At 26.5% G+C, this 17,622-nt stretch overlaps 1 protein-coding gene across 2 annotated transcripts; it reads right to left on the bottom strand.

Moving 5' to 3' along the window:
• Positions 1–1,915: 1,915 nt before the first annotated feature.
• On the bottom strand, positions 1,916–16,474 carry LOC145834079 (CTD small phosphatase-like protein 3). Of its 2 annotated transcripts, none has more exons than XM_082941416.1 (17): positions 16,388–16,474; positions 13,646–13,695; positions 13,420–13,451; positions 11,769–11,829; positions 11,630–11,652; positions 9,973–10,015; positions 8,957–8,988; positions 8,572–8,614; positions 8,154–8,206; positions 7,321–7,383; positions 7,005–7,139; positions 6,534–6,673; positions 4,580–4,642; positions 4,005–4,084; positions 3,565–3,691; positions 3,140–3,235; positions 1,916–2,800 (listed from the first exon to the last, which is right to left on the bottom strand). In XM_082941416.1, the coding sequence occupies exons 1-17, from the start codon at positions 16,454–16,456 to the stop codon at positions 2,729–2,731; spliced, it is 1,182 nt and encodes a 393-aa protein (XP_082797542.1). In that variant the 5' UTR covers positions 16,457–16,474; the 3' UTR covers positions 1,916–2,728. The 2 variants fall into 2 exon arrangements, with proteins under 2 accessions (XP_082797542.1, XP_082797541.1); XM_082941415.1 differs by having other exon boundaries at positions 1,917–2,800; positions 7,321–7,386.
• Between the last annotated feature and the right edge of the window lie 1,148 nt (positions 16,475–17,622).

The raw sequence follows: 17,622 nt of genomic DNA, 5'->3' as shown, positions 1-17,622 counted from the left end.
GTCCTTGATATTTGTGTGAGGACAATCAACTGGATTAGAGGTCGTGCTCTTAATCACCGTCTTTTTAAGTCGTTGTGTCAAGATTATGGTAGTAAACATTTAGTTTTACTTTTCCATACTTAGGTCTGCTGGCTATCACGTAGAAGAGCTTTAAAGCGCTTTTTTGAATTGAGGAAATAAGTAATAGCTTTTCTTAAGGAACGTGACTATGACCATGTCAAAGAAACGGAGTCAAAAGAATTTATTCAAATACTAGCTTACTTGAGTGACATTTTCAGCCGCTTGAATGTTTCCATGCTAGGGATAAATGTAAATATTTTAAAATGTTGTGAAATAATAAATGCTTTTTAAAAAAAGTTAAATCTCTAGTGTCGACGAGTTGAAATAGGCAATTTATCAAATTTTCCATTACTCGAAGAAATGAGTGTTTAGTTATTTGGATATGTTTAGTTATATCAACTATTTGGAAATACTATCCAAGTCATTTGACGGATATTTTAAAATAGGAGAGCTGGAAATTTCTGAAGAATGGATAAAAAATTCATATTCTTTTAATTTGAATCACATGTCCGATGATGAATCGTTAAAAGATGAACTTATTGAATTATGCATGAACCGTTTTCTCAAAATGCAGTTTGAAAGCAAAACTCTTGAACAATATTGGTGTTGTTCAATGAATATGTTTCCAAAACGTGGTGAAAAAGCACTAAGTACTCTCATTCCATTCGCGACGACTTACTTGTGCGAGTGTGGATTTAGTACTCTTTTGTCAATAAAAACTAAATCAAGAAACCGCTTGAATGCACAGGCAGACATGCGAAAAAATACCATGTTTTCAGAAAGTTTTGTGCAATAAACAGGAACAAAAAAGTCATTAACTTTAGAGTAGATTTAAAACTAAGTTATTAATCTTTTCAAAATAGTATTGCATGAATAGAGTTTAATTAATTTTTTTAATACCTTGTGAGTATAACGACGTGTCACTTAGGATTTTTTTATTAAATATATAAGATTAGTTTAGTTTTTTGTTAATGTTAATTAAAAACTTTATTTTTATAAAGATAGATTTGTTTTTTTTGTTTAATTGAAAGTAATTAATTTTTTTATTTAGTTTAAAAATGAGCAGGTAGAATTACAATTGATGAGCTCCAAACTCACTTGCTTGACCTTCAGAAAGCGTTTATCGTTGCAGAGTGAATTCTGATGTTTTCTACCTTATAAAAAATAGATAAAACTTGTTCGAATATAGTTTGTTATGTTTTTTTAATTTCCAAATATTTTATTTTTGTTAATATAGTACACTATCATAAAAATTAAAATTATTAATTAATGAAATCAATGATTTTATGATCAAATTATTAATAAATAATTATAGCATATAGTGTTAGGAGTGCGAGATCAAATTAAGAGACTTTAGGGATGCGGGGCATCAAAAAGGTTGGGAAACACTGCCTTAAAGGGTGAAACTTAGATTTGCAAATTAAAATCTTGAATAATTAATCTTGTAGATTTGTCTCTTTATTTTTAAATTAGTTGAGAACTATTTAGTTCAATTTAGAACCTCAAATATAAACCTACTAAACATGTAAAAAAAAGTAACAGGTTTTCCAGGTTTTTAGACAACCCCGAAAAAGGTAGTAACCAAATATGAAACGAATAAACTTTTGTAAAACTGTAGAGAACTTCAAACTTATAAACATAAAAACTTCCTGCCGCTAAAAACTATTGACACTTCTATTAAAAGCAAACAAGTTTGCTGATTTTTCAAAAAGTAAAATGTTTACTTATTCTTTTCTAACAAAGTGGCGACTATTACTAGTTGGCAAGTACAAATCATTGTTCGAAATTTAAAGTGTTCTGTAAAGTACATCTTTGTCAACATCAGGATTCGCAAACCAAAGTGTTACTTTTTGAATTTATTGATTTATATACAACTTAAAAATTAATAAAATTTAAATTCTAACAGAGAGATACAAAATAACATGAGAAAATATTTGAAATAGAAAGGTGTTAAAACGTCATAAAAATCCAAAACCTGCCATGAAATGACAGAAATAAATAGGCTAAAAGACTTATAAACTTTTAACTTACAGAAATTGTAACTAAAGCTCAGTGCAAAAGTGCATTTGAATAAACCCATGGTTTTGATCGAAAAGGTAATTTTCATATATTATATGCTTTGCAGAAAAGAAAAAAATACTAAAAATAAACTACAATTGGAAGTGTGGCTGATTAAAGATTTGAAAGTTTGAGAGAAAGGAATTGCTTAAAGTAATAAAAACTTCTATAAAGTAACGACAACAGCTTGCAACTTTTAAAAGCGTTTGAAAACTTATATACTCTTTTGGTGTGAAGTTTTAAAAGAATATAATTCAAATATGTCAAATGATTACGTTACGAAATGCAGTTTGTAGTGTCAAAAGTCTGTACAAAAAAGTGAAAAAAAAACCAAAAAAAAAAGGTTAAAAACGGTTTGAAAATCTAAAAAACTTGAAAATTCATAAAAATATACTTTAAGTCGAATATATAATGTTTGTATATAAATATAAATTGAGCAATAGGAAAGCAATTAAACGACGCTACACATGTGAAACATTCAAACAAATACACAGGTAACAATAAATATATAAAATTTGCAAGAAAATCCTCTGCCTCGCGCATCCGGGCTTCGATACAGAATCACGCGCGGGAACTATTTACATTTCAACCGTTAGGCGGAGCTCCTTCTTCACATGCCCGCCTCCTGGATGAGCTGGTGCAGCTTGAACTTTTCTCTCACCAGGGGGCGCACGTCTCGGTCCTTGTAAACAATAATAATTATTTATAAAAAGTATCGGGTAAAATTTATTCTAATTAAACGCCAATATTCGGAAACTGTTGTATAAAATTGCACGACATTAAAACTATTTTTTTTAAAGTATCAAGTTAGATTGAGTTAATTTGAAGAATTGCATACACGTTACTACATAAACAAACAGACTATACGTTGTTTTGTACCGACATTGTGTTGTCAAATTAAACTAACAGATTCTGACGTTTTGTTACCTTATTTTTGTAAAAATACTTGAGTTGCGACAAAATAAACACTTTTTTTTTCGTAAATACATAGACAAATTATACACACAATATTATTGCAAACCTCGCTGGCAAGTTTTTTGAGAAAAGGCACCAGCTTCATCAGTTCTCGGTCGGATCTGTCTGAGAACCAGGACTCAATTGGGATCCCGTTCTCAACCTGAATTTTTATCAAAAAACTAAATTAGATTTATTTTAAAAAGTGAGTATTTCAAAATACTCTAATATTTATTTTATAAACGATCATTAAAAAACTGAAAACTAGGTATTTACGTGTCAATACGTAAAAGATGCATATCATTTATATAAAAATAAATTCGTTACAGTTTTTAATTTTGCACAAGTTGTGCTCAAGCCAAGATACAAAGCGCGGGCCGCAAGCTCTACGTTGCCAACCCCGACTTTAATTCTGCGAAGTTAATTCAATACGACGATAAACAAACAAACAAACGCATACCAGTAGTACTTATAATCAAAAAAAAAGTCAACCTGGTAGCCGAAGGACTGGGGCGAGTTGTCCACGATGACGGTCTTTGTCAGGTCTCTGCCCAAAATGGTCAGGTCCTTGATGTAGTTGCCCTGGATGCACAGGCAGTGTTCCCTGAACAACCGGTGTCTGGAAAAAAATGTTGAAAAGAGCTCGGTGAGATGGGTTTGCTTTTAAACTATACTTCAAGTAAGTGAACTTAAAAGTTAGTTGATAAAAGCTAAATATTGAAAAAATATATGTTTAATGTTAACTGTTTGAATATTAAAAAAAGATAATCAATTTGTAATTAAAGCATAAACGAATGCTGTATAAAAAAAACTTGAAAATAAAAGCAAATAAAAAAATCAACTCACATTTTACATTATCTGCTTAATAAATGTGCAACGCGCCAATACAATACAATACAAAAACGGCGTTCGAACGAGCGATGAAAACAAACCTGATGTGCTTGGTCTTGCTGTCCAGCAAATTGACGAGCTTGTCAGCGTAGGCTTTCTTGCTTGCAGTGAAAAGAATTATCTGGTGCGAAGTGTTGAAAATTAAAATCGGTTGGTACGAGTTTTTTACGTCATTGTTTGTTATTTAAATGTTTACAAACGAAAATAATTAGCAGTGGGCGTAAATTGCTTTTAAAAAAATAAATTATAGTAAATAAATTGCTATGTAGTTCTTAACCTTTTTATTAACTTTTTTTCAAAATCTTTACGAAAAAACGTTTAATCCAACTAAAAAAATTGCATAGGCTTTTAATACAAACTTTTAATAAATGTTTTTTCAATTAGTAAACATAATTTAGCTTAAATTTTTCAAAACATAATAATTACATTAAGTTACAAAACTAATCAACATAGTTGCTAAATAATAAAAAAATATTACCGCCGAGTACTAAAATTACCACACAGCATAAAAAGGCTTAAAAAATAAAAAGCGTAAGTCTAAATTTAAAATGGTAAAAACTACAACGAACTCGATAAAAAATATTTCAATTAGAATCTAAAGTAAAAAATTAACAACCTCAAAATGTTTGGACATTTCTTCCAGAAACTCCATATAGTCTGGTCTGGTTTTAACAAACACCTGAAAATTATTTTGAAATATTGTTTTGAATGGCAAAATTGTAACTTTACTGCTTAGGTTATTTAGTTCAAAGTTTCAATTTTTTTTCAAAACAAACGTCGCCTCAAACAAAAATTTCGGACCTAAATACTTTGAATGCGAAAATAGCCTCTGGGCGATATTTGGAATAGTAGTTGTTGAAAACGAAATATACTCTGCCGCAACTTAAAACCAAGTTCATCGAAGCCAGATTAGTTTTGAAAACTAGTTTCAATATTTTCTAAGCTGGACTTTTCTAAAGGATTTAAAAAATTGAAAATTCCATATTGATGTTTAAAAAGTTTTTTGTTTCTATAATCTTGTGATTTATTGTTTTTCAACACAATAATATTTATCACAACACTTTGGTAGAAAAAAATATCTTTTTGGTTGTAGGGTGGATACCTTTATAATGCACTTTTTCTCATCTAACTTTTTTAAATTTGTTTATTGCCCTTATAATATTTCCATACAAAATGTCAGCTATGAATTCAAACATTATTCATCTTAAAAAACAAGTTGATTTCCTTCAATTTTTGATCAATTTGTACAACTAATTTTTTTTTTACTTTAACTTAAAAAGTTTATTTTACTTAGGGTACTACTTGTAAAACTAATGAATATAACCAAAACAAAGTTTATCTGATAGCAAAAAAACATTTACAATGGTTTAATCATAGTTGTAAAAGTATTAACTGTGTTAACCACCTTTAACTTGAAACAATTTAGGACAACACCAAACCAAATTTATCTGTCTTAAAGATAGCAACAAAAAAACTCAGGTTTGATGATAACTCAAAGATAATTTTCTAGTAAGAGTAAAACAAAATAACAGGTATAACAATGACTAATCTGCTTATTTGCATACAGTTTGTTTACCAACCGTATTCATTGAAAATACTTAGTTCGAGCATACGGCACAACTTTAAATAAAACTGTATTGGGTTCCTGGCCTTGTTGTAAGAACTTCTAGATATATATTAGTTGTTTAATTATTTAAAAAAAATTGAGAAAATAAATTATAATGTATAATTACATTATTTATTCAACTACGTAAATAAAAATATTGTCGATGATGATAGTTAACTTGTATTTTATTTTTCACTTTAATACTTAAGTGTATATTTCAGACTAGTCAGGAGTTTTAGACTTTGTATACATAAATATCGATTTATTTAGTTAAGATGCAGTATTGTAAAATGCCTTCAGTACATAAAACTCATTAATGACGCATTTTAAACAACATGGTTACTGCTTAAAAAAAAACAGTTTTAAACAAACAAACTAGAGTAAATTTTTAAGAATAAAACAAAACATTACAATTATTATAGTCAGCAGTCTCTAAAATTGATGATTCAAAGTTGCTTAAAAACACAATTTTGGACCTTGGTTGATTTTGAGATAAATGTCTTTTGTTGTAAAACTTAGTTTAAAACTACTGATTAAAGATAAAAAACAATTTCTTAACGCGTAATTGTAGAGGAAAAATAAAAATTAAACTTCTAAGTTCCACTAAAATTTGCCGAAGCCTTGTAATTGAGGGTTACATGAAAACGTAAAACTAATAAAATGTTAACAAACAAACACTTATCATTTTCAAAAACGAACCACATAAACGAACGACATTAAACGACGTCAAAATTTTAAAATTATTCTTTAAGGCAGCGGTCAGCAGCCTGTAAAACTAGCAATCCACAGCTGCTAAAAGTAAGTTTTCAGCCGAGGTTGGTTTTGGGGACAAAACGTTATCGTGGGACAAACTGGTTTAAATAAAAGCAAAAATGTAAATAATTAGACTTTTGCGTGCCACGGTTCGACGACGCTTATTTTGGGCCATGTGAAAATGACGTACAACCAACAAACAACAACGAACCTCGTAAACGACGTCTTGGAACTCGCAGTTGAAGACGAGGTCGGGATTTTCGATTTCGGACAGCGAGCAGTGGACCAGCGTTTCGTCCAAGTCGAGGACGAGCGAGAACTGAGGCGTGCTCCTCGTTTTCAGCGGCAGCGCTGGTTGAAAAATATTTCAATAACTTTATTCAGAGATAAATGTCTTTCCAGTCAAGCAATTTAGCGTCAGACGTATTTGCAACAGTTGGTAATTTCGTTGGATATACTTGAAGTTTTACATGAAACGTTTCAAATACACGAATTTTGTCGGGTAATATTTTTATTAAACTTTTTTTTCTTAATCAAAAGAGTTTTAAAATCTTTAGAAAACTGTTTATAATATCATTATTTGATCCGAAACGGCTTATTAAAACCTTGTTTCTTCTAATTAATACACTCCAATCAAATATTCATTTTTCATTTGTTTTTAACAAACATTTTTTTTCCAAACCTGGCTGCCTGGTGACTTGCACGTTGCTTAACGGGGGCAGGTTCTTGATGAAGGAGTACTGCTCGAAGTGCTCGTGAGAAATGTCGTGCGCCGACACGTCATCCTCGTCATAATCGTCATCGGAGGAATGATTGGCTGCGAATGTACAGAAGTTTGGACTTTTTTTTTTTGCCAGTCCGAACAAGTTAACTAAAAACGGGCTGACGTTTTCGATAAAATTATTTTCAACAAAACGTAAGACAACACTTATCGAATCTAGCTTAAATGTTACGAAAACTTAATGGTTACTACAAAAGTAACATCTTTTTAAACTGACCTGCTCTGTCGTCGTCGGAAGTGCTCGATATCTCGCAAACTTGCTCCTCAGCTCCGTTCGTTGCTGCTATAAGACTTTGTTACAAATCACAATTTGTTCTATTGAAAATTTTTTGTTGCCTGTTTACATGGCTGATGAGCATAGAAAATAGGACTTTGATTTGCACATTTTTTTATTATAACAAAACACGACACAGTATACCATTTATTTCCCACACAGTGTGCGATATCACCACATGGGCGATTCAGGCTATCAGAAGCAATAACTAGAAAAGAGCGAAAAAAAAGCATATGGGCAATTATATAGTAAAGGGGACATTTCTTCAATTTATATTAACGATTATGATCACTTATTCGGGAAACCCTGCTTATACAAAAGTATCTGTGCTGTCCTTGTTTTAAAAACTTGGTCTATCTAAACTATATATTAAAAACGGTTAGATCATATATTATCACAAAGCTGAATCATTCTAATTTATACTTATTTTAATAATGATTGTATCTGGTTTTTTCTTAAATAAGGGCTAACAAGTAAAATTGATACTAAAAAAAGACTGAAGCTTTTATATCTCAAAAGTATTATGAATTGAAAAAAAACAATAACAGTTTTTACTTAAAAACTTATTATGTTTTAAGTGAAAACTTATTTGGGCCGCACATAACAGAGCTATAGCAAACAAATAAAATATATGCCTTACAAAAAAGTCAATCCAGTGTAAATTTGTAAATGAACTAAAAACTGTTATTTTTAAGGTGTAGCATATTTTTATTTTTGCAAGAAACTTAAAACAATTTGCAATTTAATAATAACAAAACTAAAACACCATTTAAAACCTGAATTTTCTCTCGGGTTCGGTTCTTGGGCTCGTGGTACGGCTTCGCGCGCTCTGTAGCAAGTGTGTGGTGAAATTATAAATAATTAAATCAAGCATTTGAACAATTCGAACAAATGATTTGTCGCTGTTTGCTAGCAGTAACATAACGTTTAAACTTGTTAAATTGACAACAACATGTGCTTAAACTTGTATGTTGGTTTTTTAATAACAAAGTTAAAAGTTTAAAATTTAGCTTTTGAGTATGTAAGTACTATTGTAATTAAATAATATTTAGTAAACAATGTTTGAATAGCACTCAAACAAGCTGATTAAAAAATAAAAAATATATTTTAATTTGTTGTATAAAATCACAGTACAGTCTAGCTATCCAATATAAAAAACACTTTTAGTTAAAACAAAATAAAACAATAACGTACTCGTCACGTCTATTAATTGTTGGACAAGATGTTGCAGAAACTTCTGTAAATGTAAATTGTTTTCATGTAAATATATAAAAAGTATTATAAACACAGATTTAAAATCCGCTTTAAAACGTTTGGTAGAGTCTAAATGTAATGATTATTGAAAAAAGTTAAACAAGGGCTATAGGAAATTTAAAAAACTAGATAACATAAACTAAAGCTTTTGCAATATTTATTTTAGTCAGGAACATATTATTTGCGTAAAATTTTCGTTTTAAACAGTAAAGCTACTTGAAATATCAAGTAAAAAAAAAACTAGCAATGTGTTCAAGTTTTTTATCTGCACTTATTTAATTCAAACTAATATAAATTTGTACTGATTCATAAAATAAGCTTCAACCTGATCTAGATCTGGAGTCTGCTTCTTGTGACCTGTTTTTATAACCATTAATTGATTAAAAAAATTCCTGATACAATAAAGAGATAATAATCATTTTAATAAGAATATCAGCTTTTAGAAAGTCGATTCACAAGACTTAGCGTTATACCGATATGATACAATAGAGATTATTATGTAGTTATTTTTTGTAGTGAACAGTATTTTTATTTTTACATTAGGAATAGAAAAGCGAATTAATGTTAATTATTTGTTAAACTATTTTAAATGATGACTCCTCAACTATTGAAATAATAAAAGAGACAAGGGGTAGTGAATACCTAAAGCTTAAACGGCTAAAATGAAAACTTTTTAAATTATTTTACAAATCATACACAACGAATTGTAAACTATTTAATCATAAATTCATATATATATATATATATAAATAAATTTTTAGTGATAATTATATTAGATACTAGAATGATTAAGTATTTGGAGTAGTACATTGTAAGAATTACAATAACTTTATTTCAATAAAATAAAACTTTCAAAATAATAAAAGAAAGTTTTGCTCTTACATATTTTATATAAAAAATAACAACAACTTTAAAAAGTACTTTAATTATTTTAAATACTGATTTTTTCTATTTTAAATTTTTTAAAGGTTGTATTTATAAGTAATAAACACACACTTATATACTTTTTTTTTACTCCTTGAACTACTTATACATTTTTTTGCAGACGCCTCCGAACTGCTTTATTTAATAAATAGAGAGAGAAATTAGTAGTTTTAATGTAAAATTAGTACTTTTAAACTTGTTGGTATGACATATTTTATACTTTCTGATAAAATATATTTTTAGCTTACTAAATTTAAAAAAAAACTGAAAAAAAATAATAAATATTGTCAATCATAAACGCTTGCTAGTATTACATGATACTGTTCTAATGAAAAAACTTTTACGCTCGATAAAAAATTTACAAAACTATAGTTAAACTTTAAAGTAATACTACAAAAAAAAACAATGACTACTTACTCTTGGTTATTGCTCATTGAAGAACTTGAAGCTATCAATACTTCTGCAATAAAAATTTCTATTAATCACAAAAACAGATTTAAACGTGTTTTTAGTATATTATTTACATTCAAATTGTTTCGTTTATGGTTTGAAAAAAATACTTGAAAAAATTCAAGTTATAACAACAAGGAATAGGGTAACATTAGTAATAGTATGGCTTATATACAACAGTTATTATAATAAATTAAAAAAATAAAATTGTCAAATACACTAAACTTTAGATTAAAACAATCTTAAAAACTATTTATCATATAAAATGGTAACTCTAATAATATTTTATCTTACATGCTAATTTACAACATCATAAGCTTATGGTAAATAAAGTAGTACTTATATCTTATTAACAGTAAAACAGATACCATTTAGTTACATTAATTTGGTAAACAATTTCGAATCTACAAAATTTAAACTTTAAAACTGATTTTAAAAGATATTAACACTAAAAAATTAAGTTATCATAAACTTTGAAACATGTTTGGGTATTAACTTAAAAACTAAGGTATTTTTGTATTTAAAATCTATCTTAGAAACTGAACTTTAAATTAAATGCTTGTAGTTTTTCAATTTCTTCTTATAGAAATTTTTATTTAAAAATGTTATATCAGCTTTTACCTTGATCATAAATATATATTTTTAATTCTTTATTATTTAACCAATATGCTCACAAAAGTGTTGTAAACTACTTGCAAATCACTAAGAACATTAGTTTTAAGCAAATACAATAAATAAGTGAACTTGAACAACAATAAATTTGGAGGAATAAAAGCGGTTTGCACTTTTTTACAGAAACTTATAACTAAAGGTCCTAATCAGAAAGTGAAGAGTAGGGGACAGCAAGCTGCAGTCGAAAAGTACTCTTATACTTTAATTGAAAAAAAAAGCGGCCCGCAAGTATGTAAATCACTTTTACTTTAATTTAATCGATATGCTTACCGACCCCTTGTGTAGGGACTTAAAAATATTTATTAATAAAAATCAAAACTTAATTTGTTCAGATACCCTAATTATGAACTAACTGTGATTTATAAATAAATAAAATCTAAAACAACTTTGAAGATATAGTTTATAAATAAATATATTTATTATTATGTTTCTTATTTAAATCTTCTTAAAATAGCAATTTTTAAATATTAAACATTTTAAATAGCAAAAGTTCTATCCTTTTCTAGGATTTAAATGCTAAACATCTTAATTTTGTACAGATAATAATATCCCTTGGACGAGTTTAAAAATACTAAAAAAAATAAAAATAAAAAATTTTCAAAAAAAAAAGTTATATTGTTAAAAAAAGAAAACAAAAATTTTATGAAACAAAGTTATATTAATGCCTTTTCATTTTACACGTTTTTAAATAAATAAACTTGTTAAACTTTATAATTTTGATCTTATATATCAAAACACTACGAACTTTATCAGGCATGTTAAGTATTTATGATCTACTAAATAAAATCAATTACTAAACAACAAGGTGTACCTTTTTTAAGGGATTAAACTAGTTGTGGAAGGTAGTAAAAATAAAACATGATTGCTTAATTTTTAATGTATTTAATTTTGTACAGGATTTTTAAAATTACAAATCCATTATTATGTAAACTATACTGTAGAAGCTACTAACCAGCTGAATTTGCGTCACGTTCTCTGCAAATATAGAAATTTATTAAACAAATTACAAAATACATTTATTTCTAGTCTTTGTTTTGATTAACAAGCATTGTTAGTGCTTTAATGTTTCTATTTTTTAAACAAAAGCTCACCTTATTTCCCTTCTATCAGTACTTGTGGTATCTTTATTGCAACAGCTTAAAGACGAATCGTCTGCAAAACAATTATTAGTCAGCAAACTATTTAGTCTTTACATACATACACCATACAATTATACACAAGGACACGTTTTATAAATTTAGAGTGATTTTTTTTTAAAGAATTACTCTACAATACTAAATTATTGAATCTAGATCTTGTTAACTTATTGGATCCTGATCTGGCCAAAATCGGATTTTTTTGAATTAAGAACAGGATCTTTTTTAAAATTAAGTCCTGGCAGGAACTAAGAAAAAAAACTTAGGTCTGACTTCATCCGCATATCACTAGCTTGCCTAGAGTGTATAAACTTTTTATCATTTAAAAAAATTTTAACGTGCAGTAAAAAATATTGTGCACACTGTAGGAAACACTGAATTGAAGAACTTCAACTTAAGTTGACTGTAAAAAAAAAATCAGTCTTATAATCAAAGTTATTTAAGGCCATAGGGGGGTCCACCTTGATTTTTATAAGTTGATAGTATTTTGTAGAATTTTGTCTTCGCTATCAGACATCTTGAAGCGCTTAATAAAATTCAAAGTAACTTTTGAGATATAAGTAATCAAATTTGGTGAACTCAATAGGATCTCTATAAAAGGAGCAAACTAAAACGCAAAAAAAGACTTTTTCACTAAAAACCTATTTTCTCCTTCATTATTTAATAATTTATCTTTAATTTTTACAGTAAGTCCATAACTAATATTTAAATGGATTCGAAGCAGAAACTTTAAATATGGGAATTGAAAATTTATTTAAAAAAAGCACTTGTTTTTTTTCTAATATTTCTAAAAACGTAACACTTAAAGTCTTTTAAATTGAATAAGGAACGATTGCTGATAGTATAAGGTCTCTAGCTCAAAAATTGGAGGATAAAATAGATTTTTAGGGATTTTGTAAATTTCTGAGAACATTAACTCTGAATATCTGTGATCCATACATTTGTATCAAATACTTTTTTTTAAATTACAATATCTCAGAAATAAATAACTTTTTTTTAATCTATAAAAAGTGGTTGTTCGTTTTTTAAACTTGAAACTTTAATAGAAGAGTCAATGTTATTCTTTGTGAAAAAATATCAAACACACCCCTATAGTCTTAACAACCACTAAACATAACATGAAGTATAAATCTTTATACAATAATAATCTTAGAGAAAGAAAAACAACACAAAAAATTTGTATAAACTTATATAAATAACTAGTCGTTAATGTAAACTAGAACAATCATTTAAGAAAGTGAGTTTTTTTGCTAGTCTAAGTTTTAGAAAAGCAATATCAAAAAATTAATTAACTAAAAATTATAAAATTCCAGTTTTTAAAATGTACTTTTTTACAAAGAAAACCAATGATAAAAATTTTAATTAAGTGGTAATGACTTATAAATATGAAACATAACTACTAACTATAGGATATCACAAATTTTAATAAAAAAGTGGTATAAATTTTATGTTCAAAACTTTTCATTCCTTTTACTTGTTATTTATATACAACAATAATAGTATATACTTAAAAAAATTTCTTGATGAAAAAAGAACAATAGTTTAATTTTTTAGAAAGCTAAAAAATAATGAACAACTGAAAAGAAAATAAATAATAACAGTGAACCTGAGTTTGATCCGGATTGCTTTCTTCTAGATCTAATAAAAAAAAATTAAACACATGAGTTGAAAACTTACCTATTAACTTTAATTTGTGGGTTAAATAAAAAATATAGTTGAATAAATCTAATTGTTTTTAAAGCTATCACCTTAATTAAGTTGCTACATTTGTTATTTGAAGAAATAGTTTAAGCTAGTACAAAATTTAAAGAATATGTAGAAAGTAAACTTACTCCTTTTTTGTAACCTTTTGAATTATATTTGATATTAAAGATTTTTTGCTCTGTTAAAAAAAAAAGAAAGTTATTTAGCTGAACTGTATATGAAAGTAATAAAAAGTTATCAAATGCAAAAAAATATTTAGTTTAAAAAAAAATATTGACAATATGGAAAAACATTGGAAATAAAACTACTAATAATTTTTAGAAGAACTGGTACCCTGTTTTACTTATACTAGTATAAAAATTTTAATTATACTAGAGTTCACTGCAAAGGCATTAATATGTTATTTTCATTTTGATACTACATTTTACATTACAAAGATCTCATTCCTTAATGTTTTACAAAAACTGATCATGTCCTTTCAATTTCTAAAATTTTTAACCATAACTTAAATTTAATGACATTTTAATTTTTATATTTACAAAATTTTCTAACAAATTTTAAAAATCTTGTTTATACTTCACGTTATAATTTTTTTAAATATTGTATCTTTGTTTAAAAACATGCAAATTCTATTATAGCTTTTATACAGTTCTATATAAAAAATGCTCATAAATTCAAAAATAACATACATATATAATTGAGTTTAGTTTAAAATTATTTTTATTATAGAAGTCAAAAAAAATTGATATTTTTGTAGTTATTTTATTATTTATAAACAATCATTCAGTCCATTTAATTTCAAAATGACTAACTAGTGTAAATTAAAGCTTGAAACTTTTTTATCAAGTAAGTATTTTTAAGGCTTTATCATTATTGTAAGAAATAAATTATATTTTAAGAAATATTTCAGTCACATAGAAGATTATTAAATATATATTTAATTCTAGTCAAGTAACTTGTAAAACATTCTAGTAAATTTTCATTTAAATAAAAATTTATAAACTTCCATAAAGCAAATACGGATAAGCAAACTCTAAATATGTAAGGTTATAATAAAAAGTCAATTTAAAAAATAATACAGTAATGTTAACTTTAAATGAAAAGATACAGTTGGCATAGTTGAAAGTAAGCTAGTTTCTTGCTGGTTTTATTTATTACAGTTTGATATTTGACAGTGAAAGTATTTATTTTATAATACTTTAACATACAAAATCAAAATTTATAATACTTTCAATGTTCTTAATAAAGATGCATAAAACATTTTAAGTTTCTTAATTAAAAACAATAAAACTTAAAAAGTTACAAATTTTTGAAATTATTTTTTGCACTAAAAAATTGAATTAATTACTATACTTTATTTATAAAAGTATAAAAACAGAATTAGTATACATTTAGAATTTTACTTTAATTACTAAAAATATTTATAAATAAAAGGAAGATCACTGGTGTTAAGGAACATACAGTTTAAAGAATTTCCAACTGTTTGTATTTAAGTTATTTTATATGATTTTAATAGAACTAACTATCAGTTAAATAGCTTTTGAATATACAACTTCAATTAACAATAAAGTTAAAATGAAATGGTCATGACCAACAAGTATATAATCTTTAGTATTTTTCAAAACTATTAACAAAGCCCTCTATAGCTGTTATTATGCTAAGTAACTGTGCATAAAGTGTTAGTCATTAATAATTAAAGTAACAAAAATACTAAATTTCAATGTAAAATAATTTTATATTTTTTGGACAATTTTCTTATAAGGTCTAATTTTATGTGTTTGACACAACACTAGCACAACATGATTTACGAAAGCTTAATTTATTACTGATTAACTTTAAAAACTAAACTCATATTTGGCTATAAAATCTACACTTCAAAACAAAATAAATGTTAATTTAAATTAACGTGACACTTTAAACACTTTAATTAACATAAATGAAACTAAAGTCAAGTTTAAAATTATAACCTAAATTGACTTTATATATATAAAAAAAATTCACTGCAATAATACTTAAATATTTATGTTCTTATAGTGTTTTGATATCTTTAAAAAACTAAACCATTGTAGTTTTTTAATGAAATATTAAGGGCATAGGAGTAAAACACTTTTTTGAATTTTAGTCTTATTTTTACATATTTAAATAAGCTTCCTGTTACTTTTTACAGCTTATTAAAATTCATGGTAATTTTTGATATATAAGCGATCAAAGTTGGAGCATTCAATAGGTTCTTTATTCAACAGGTTCTTTATGGAGAAACAAACTCAAAGGGCAAAAATAGACTATTTCTTAAAAAAAAATCTCTTCCTTTAGTTTTTGAGCAATTGTTTTAAAATTTTGTAGAGTGATTTCTAATAAATTTTAAATAACTTGTAGGAAACAGATTTAAAAAAAAGGATTTTTATTTTATTTTAGTCATAACTTTTTTAATGTTTTTTTTTTAAATCCGTTTCTTACAAGTTGTGTGTTATATTGAAAACCACATTTCATGAAAACTTGAATTAAACTGCTTTAAAATGTAGGAGGAGATTGATTTTTAGTAATTTGGTTTTTTGAGAAAATTGGCCTTGAAAATTTTTGATACCACAGTATTGTGAGATTATTTTTTATGAACTTATTTTTTGTTCTCTAAGCTTCCAAATAAGAGCTAATGTTAACTTTTGTAAAAAAAAAATGTTAGATCTCCTTATACCCTTAAACAGAACAGTTAAAATACACTACATAGTAAAATTTAAAAATTTAGAAGTACAAAAAAAATCTTAATTTTAAATTAATTGGCTCATTTACAACAAAACAAGTAAACATTCAAACATGTGACTTATTAAACTAATATATATTTATAAACTATATTACAAAAAAAACAAACTAACTGTGAGAACATTTTTACTCGACTTCTTAGGAGATGGAACTTTTTTGCGAATTGATTTTTTAGGGGACATTGTTTTTGGTAAATATAATAATCTGAATAAAAGCTAATTTTATTACTAATTAACAAAACTATATTTGATTGTTGTTTTTATTACTATACTTTTTATAATATGACCTAACATTTTCTAAAGAATTTTAATTAAGTTATAAAAAAATTCAGATAGAATTTTATTTGTTTTCAGAAGACGGTTATAGTTAAAAACCACAACCATATTTTTGACAAAGTTACTGTAAACGACGAGGCTGAAGTTTGATAGAAATTTAAATATAAGATTTCTAACACATTCCAATTTTTTACTTACAGTCATTACCGCACTTTAATACCGCTTGTACTTAATTTAAATCAATAAAACTCTAGAACCTTGTTCCATGTGCGTAGAACTACGTGATCAAAAAAAAAATTAACTTTCTACTATAAAAAATAAAATAGTTATGGTACCCCGAAAAATATCGTAGTTCTACGCACATGGAACAAGGTTCTAGAGTTTCATTATTCTGATGTAAGTACGAGCCGTTTTAAAGAGTGTTTACTAAGCTTCGTCTATATTTTTAATAATAAATTCGATATTTTTTGGCGTACCATAACTATTTTATTTTTTATAGTAGAAAGTTAATTTTTTTTTGATCACGTAGTTCTACGCACATGGAACAAGGTTCTAGAGTTTCATTCTTCTAATGTAAGTACGAGCGGTTTTAAAGAGTGTTTACTAAGCTTCGTCTATTTTTTTAATAATAAATTCGATATTCTTCGGCGTACCATAACTATTTTATTTTTTATAGTAGAAAGTTAATTTTTTTTTGATCACGTAGTTCTACGCACATGGAACAAGGTTCTAGAGTTTTATTGATTTAAATTAAGTACGAGCGGTATTAAAGTGCGGTAATGACTGTAAGTAAAAAATTGGAATGTGTTAAAAATCTTATATTTAAATGTCTATCAAACTTCAGCCTCGTCTGTAAACGCAATTACAAAAATTAGTATTTTTTAAGCCAAAAAGATAACTTGAGTTACATCAGAATAACATTAGTCTGGTTGATTTCTTGAGAATTTTGAAAAAAGTAGTTTGAGCAATGATTGAAAAAAAATTATTTTAATCAAGCCTTTATAGGTAAATCTTTAAATAACAACAAGGTTAAATCTAAAAATTTCTTTTTTTAAGTCATAAAAACTAGCTTG

Source organism: Thalia democratica, chromosome 4, assembly GCF_965202585.1.
Source record: "Thalia democratica chromosome 4, ktThaDemo2.hap1.1, whole genome shotgun sequence".
Taxonomy (NCBI): Eukaryota; Metazoa; Chordata; class Thaliacea; order Salpida; family Salpidae; genus Thalia; species Thalia democratica.
Note: the sequence above shows the minus strand (reverse complement) of the source record. Positions and strands in the feature narration are given on the sequence as shown.

What these genes read in the sequence shown, in the direction of transcription:
- LOC145834079 (XM_082941415.1), bottom strand. Translation starts at nt 16,456, where the DNA reads ATGTCCCCTAAAAAATCAATTCGCAAAAAAGTTCCATCTCCTAAGAAG. An exon ending in CGAGTAAAAATGTTCTCACA is followed by an intron (nt 13,696 to 16,387) that starts GTTAGTTTGTTT and finishes TTTTTTTAACAG; the next exon opens with AGCAAAAAATCTTTAATATC. An exon ending in TCAAAAAACTTGCCAGCGAG is followed by an intron (nt 2,801 to 3,139) that starts GTTTGCAATAAT and finishes ATTGTTTACAAG; the next exon opens with GACCGAGACGTGCGCCCCCT.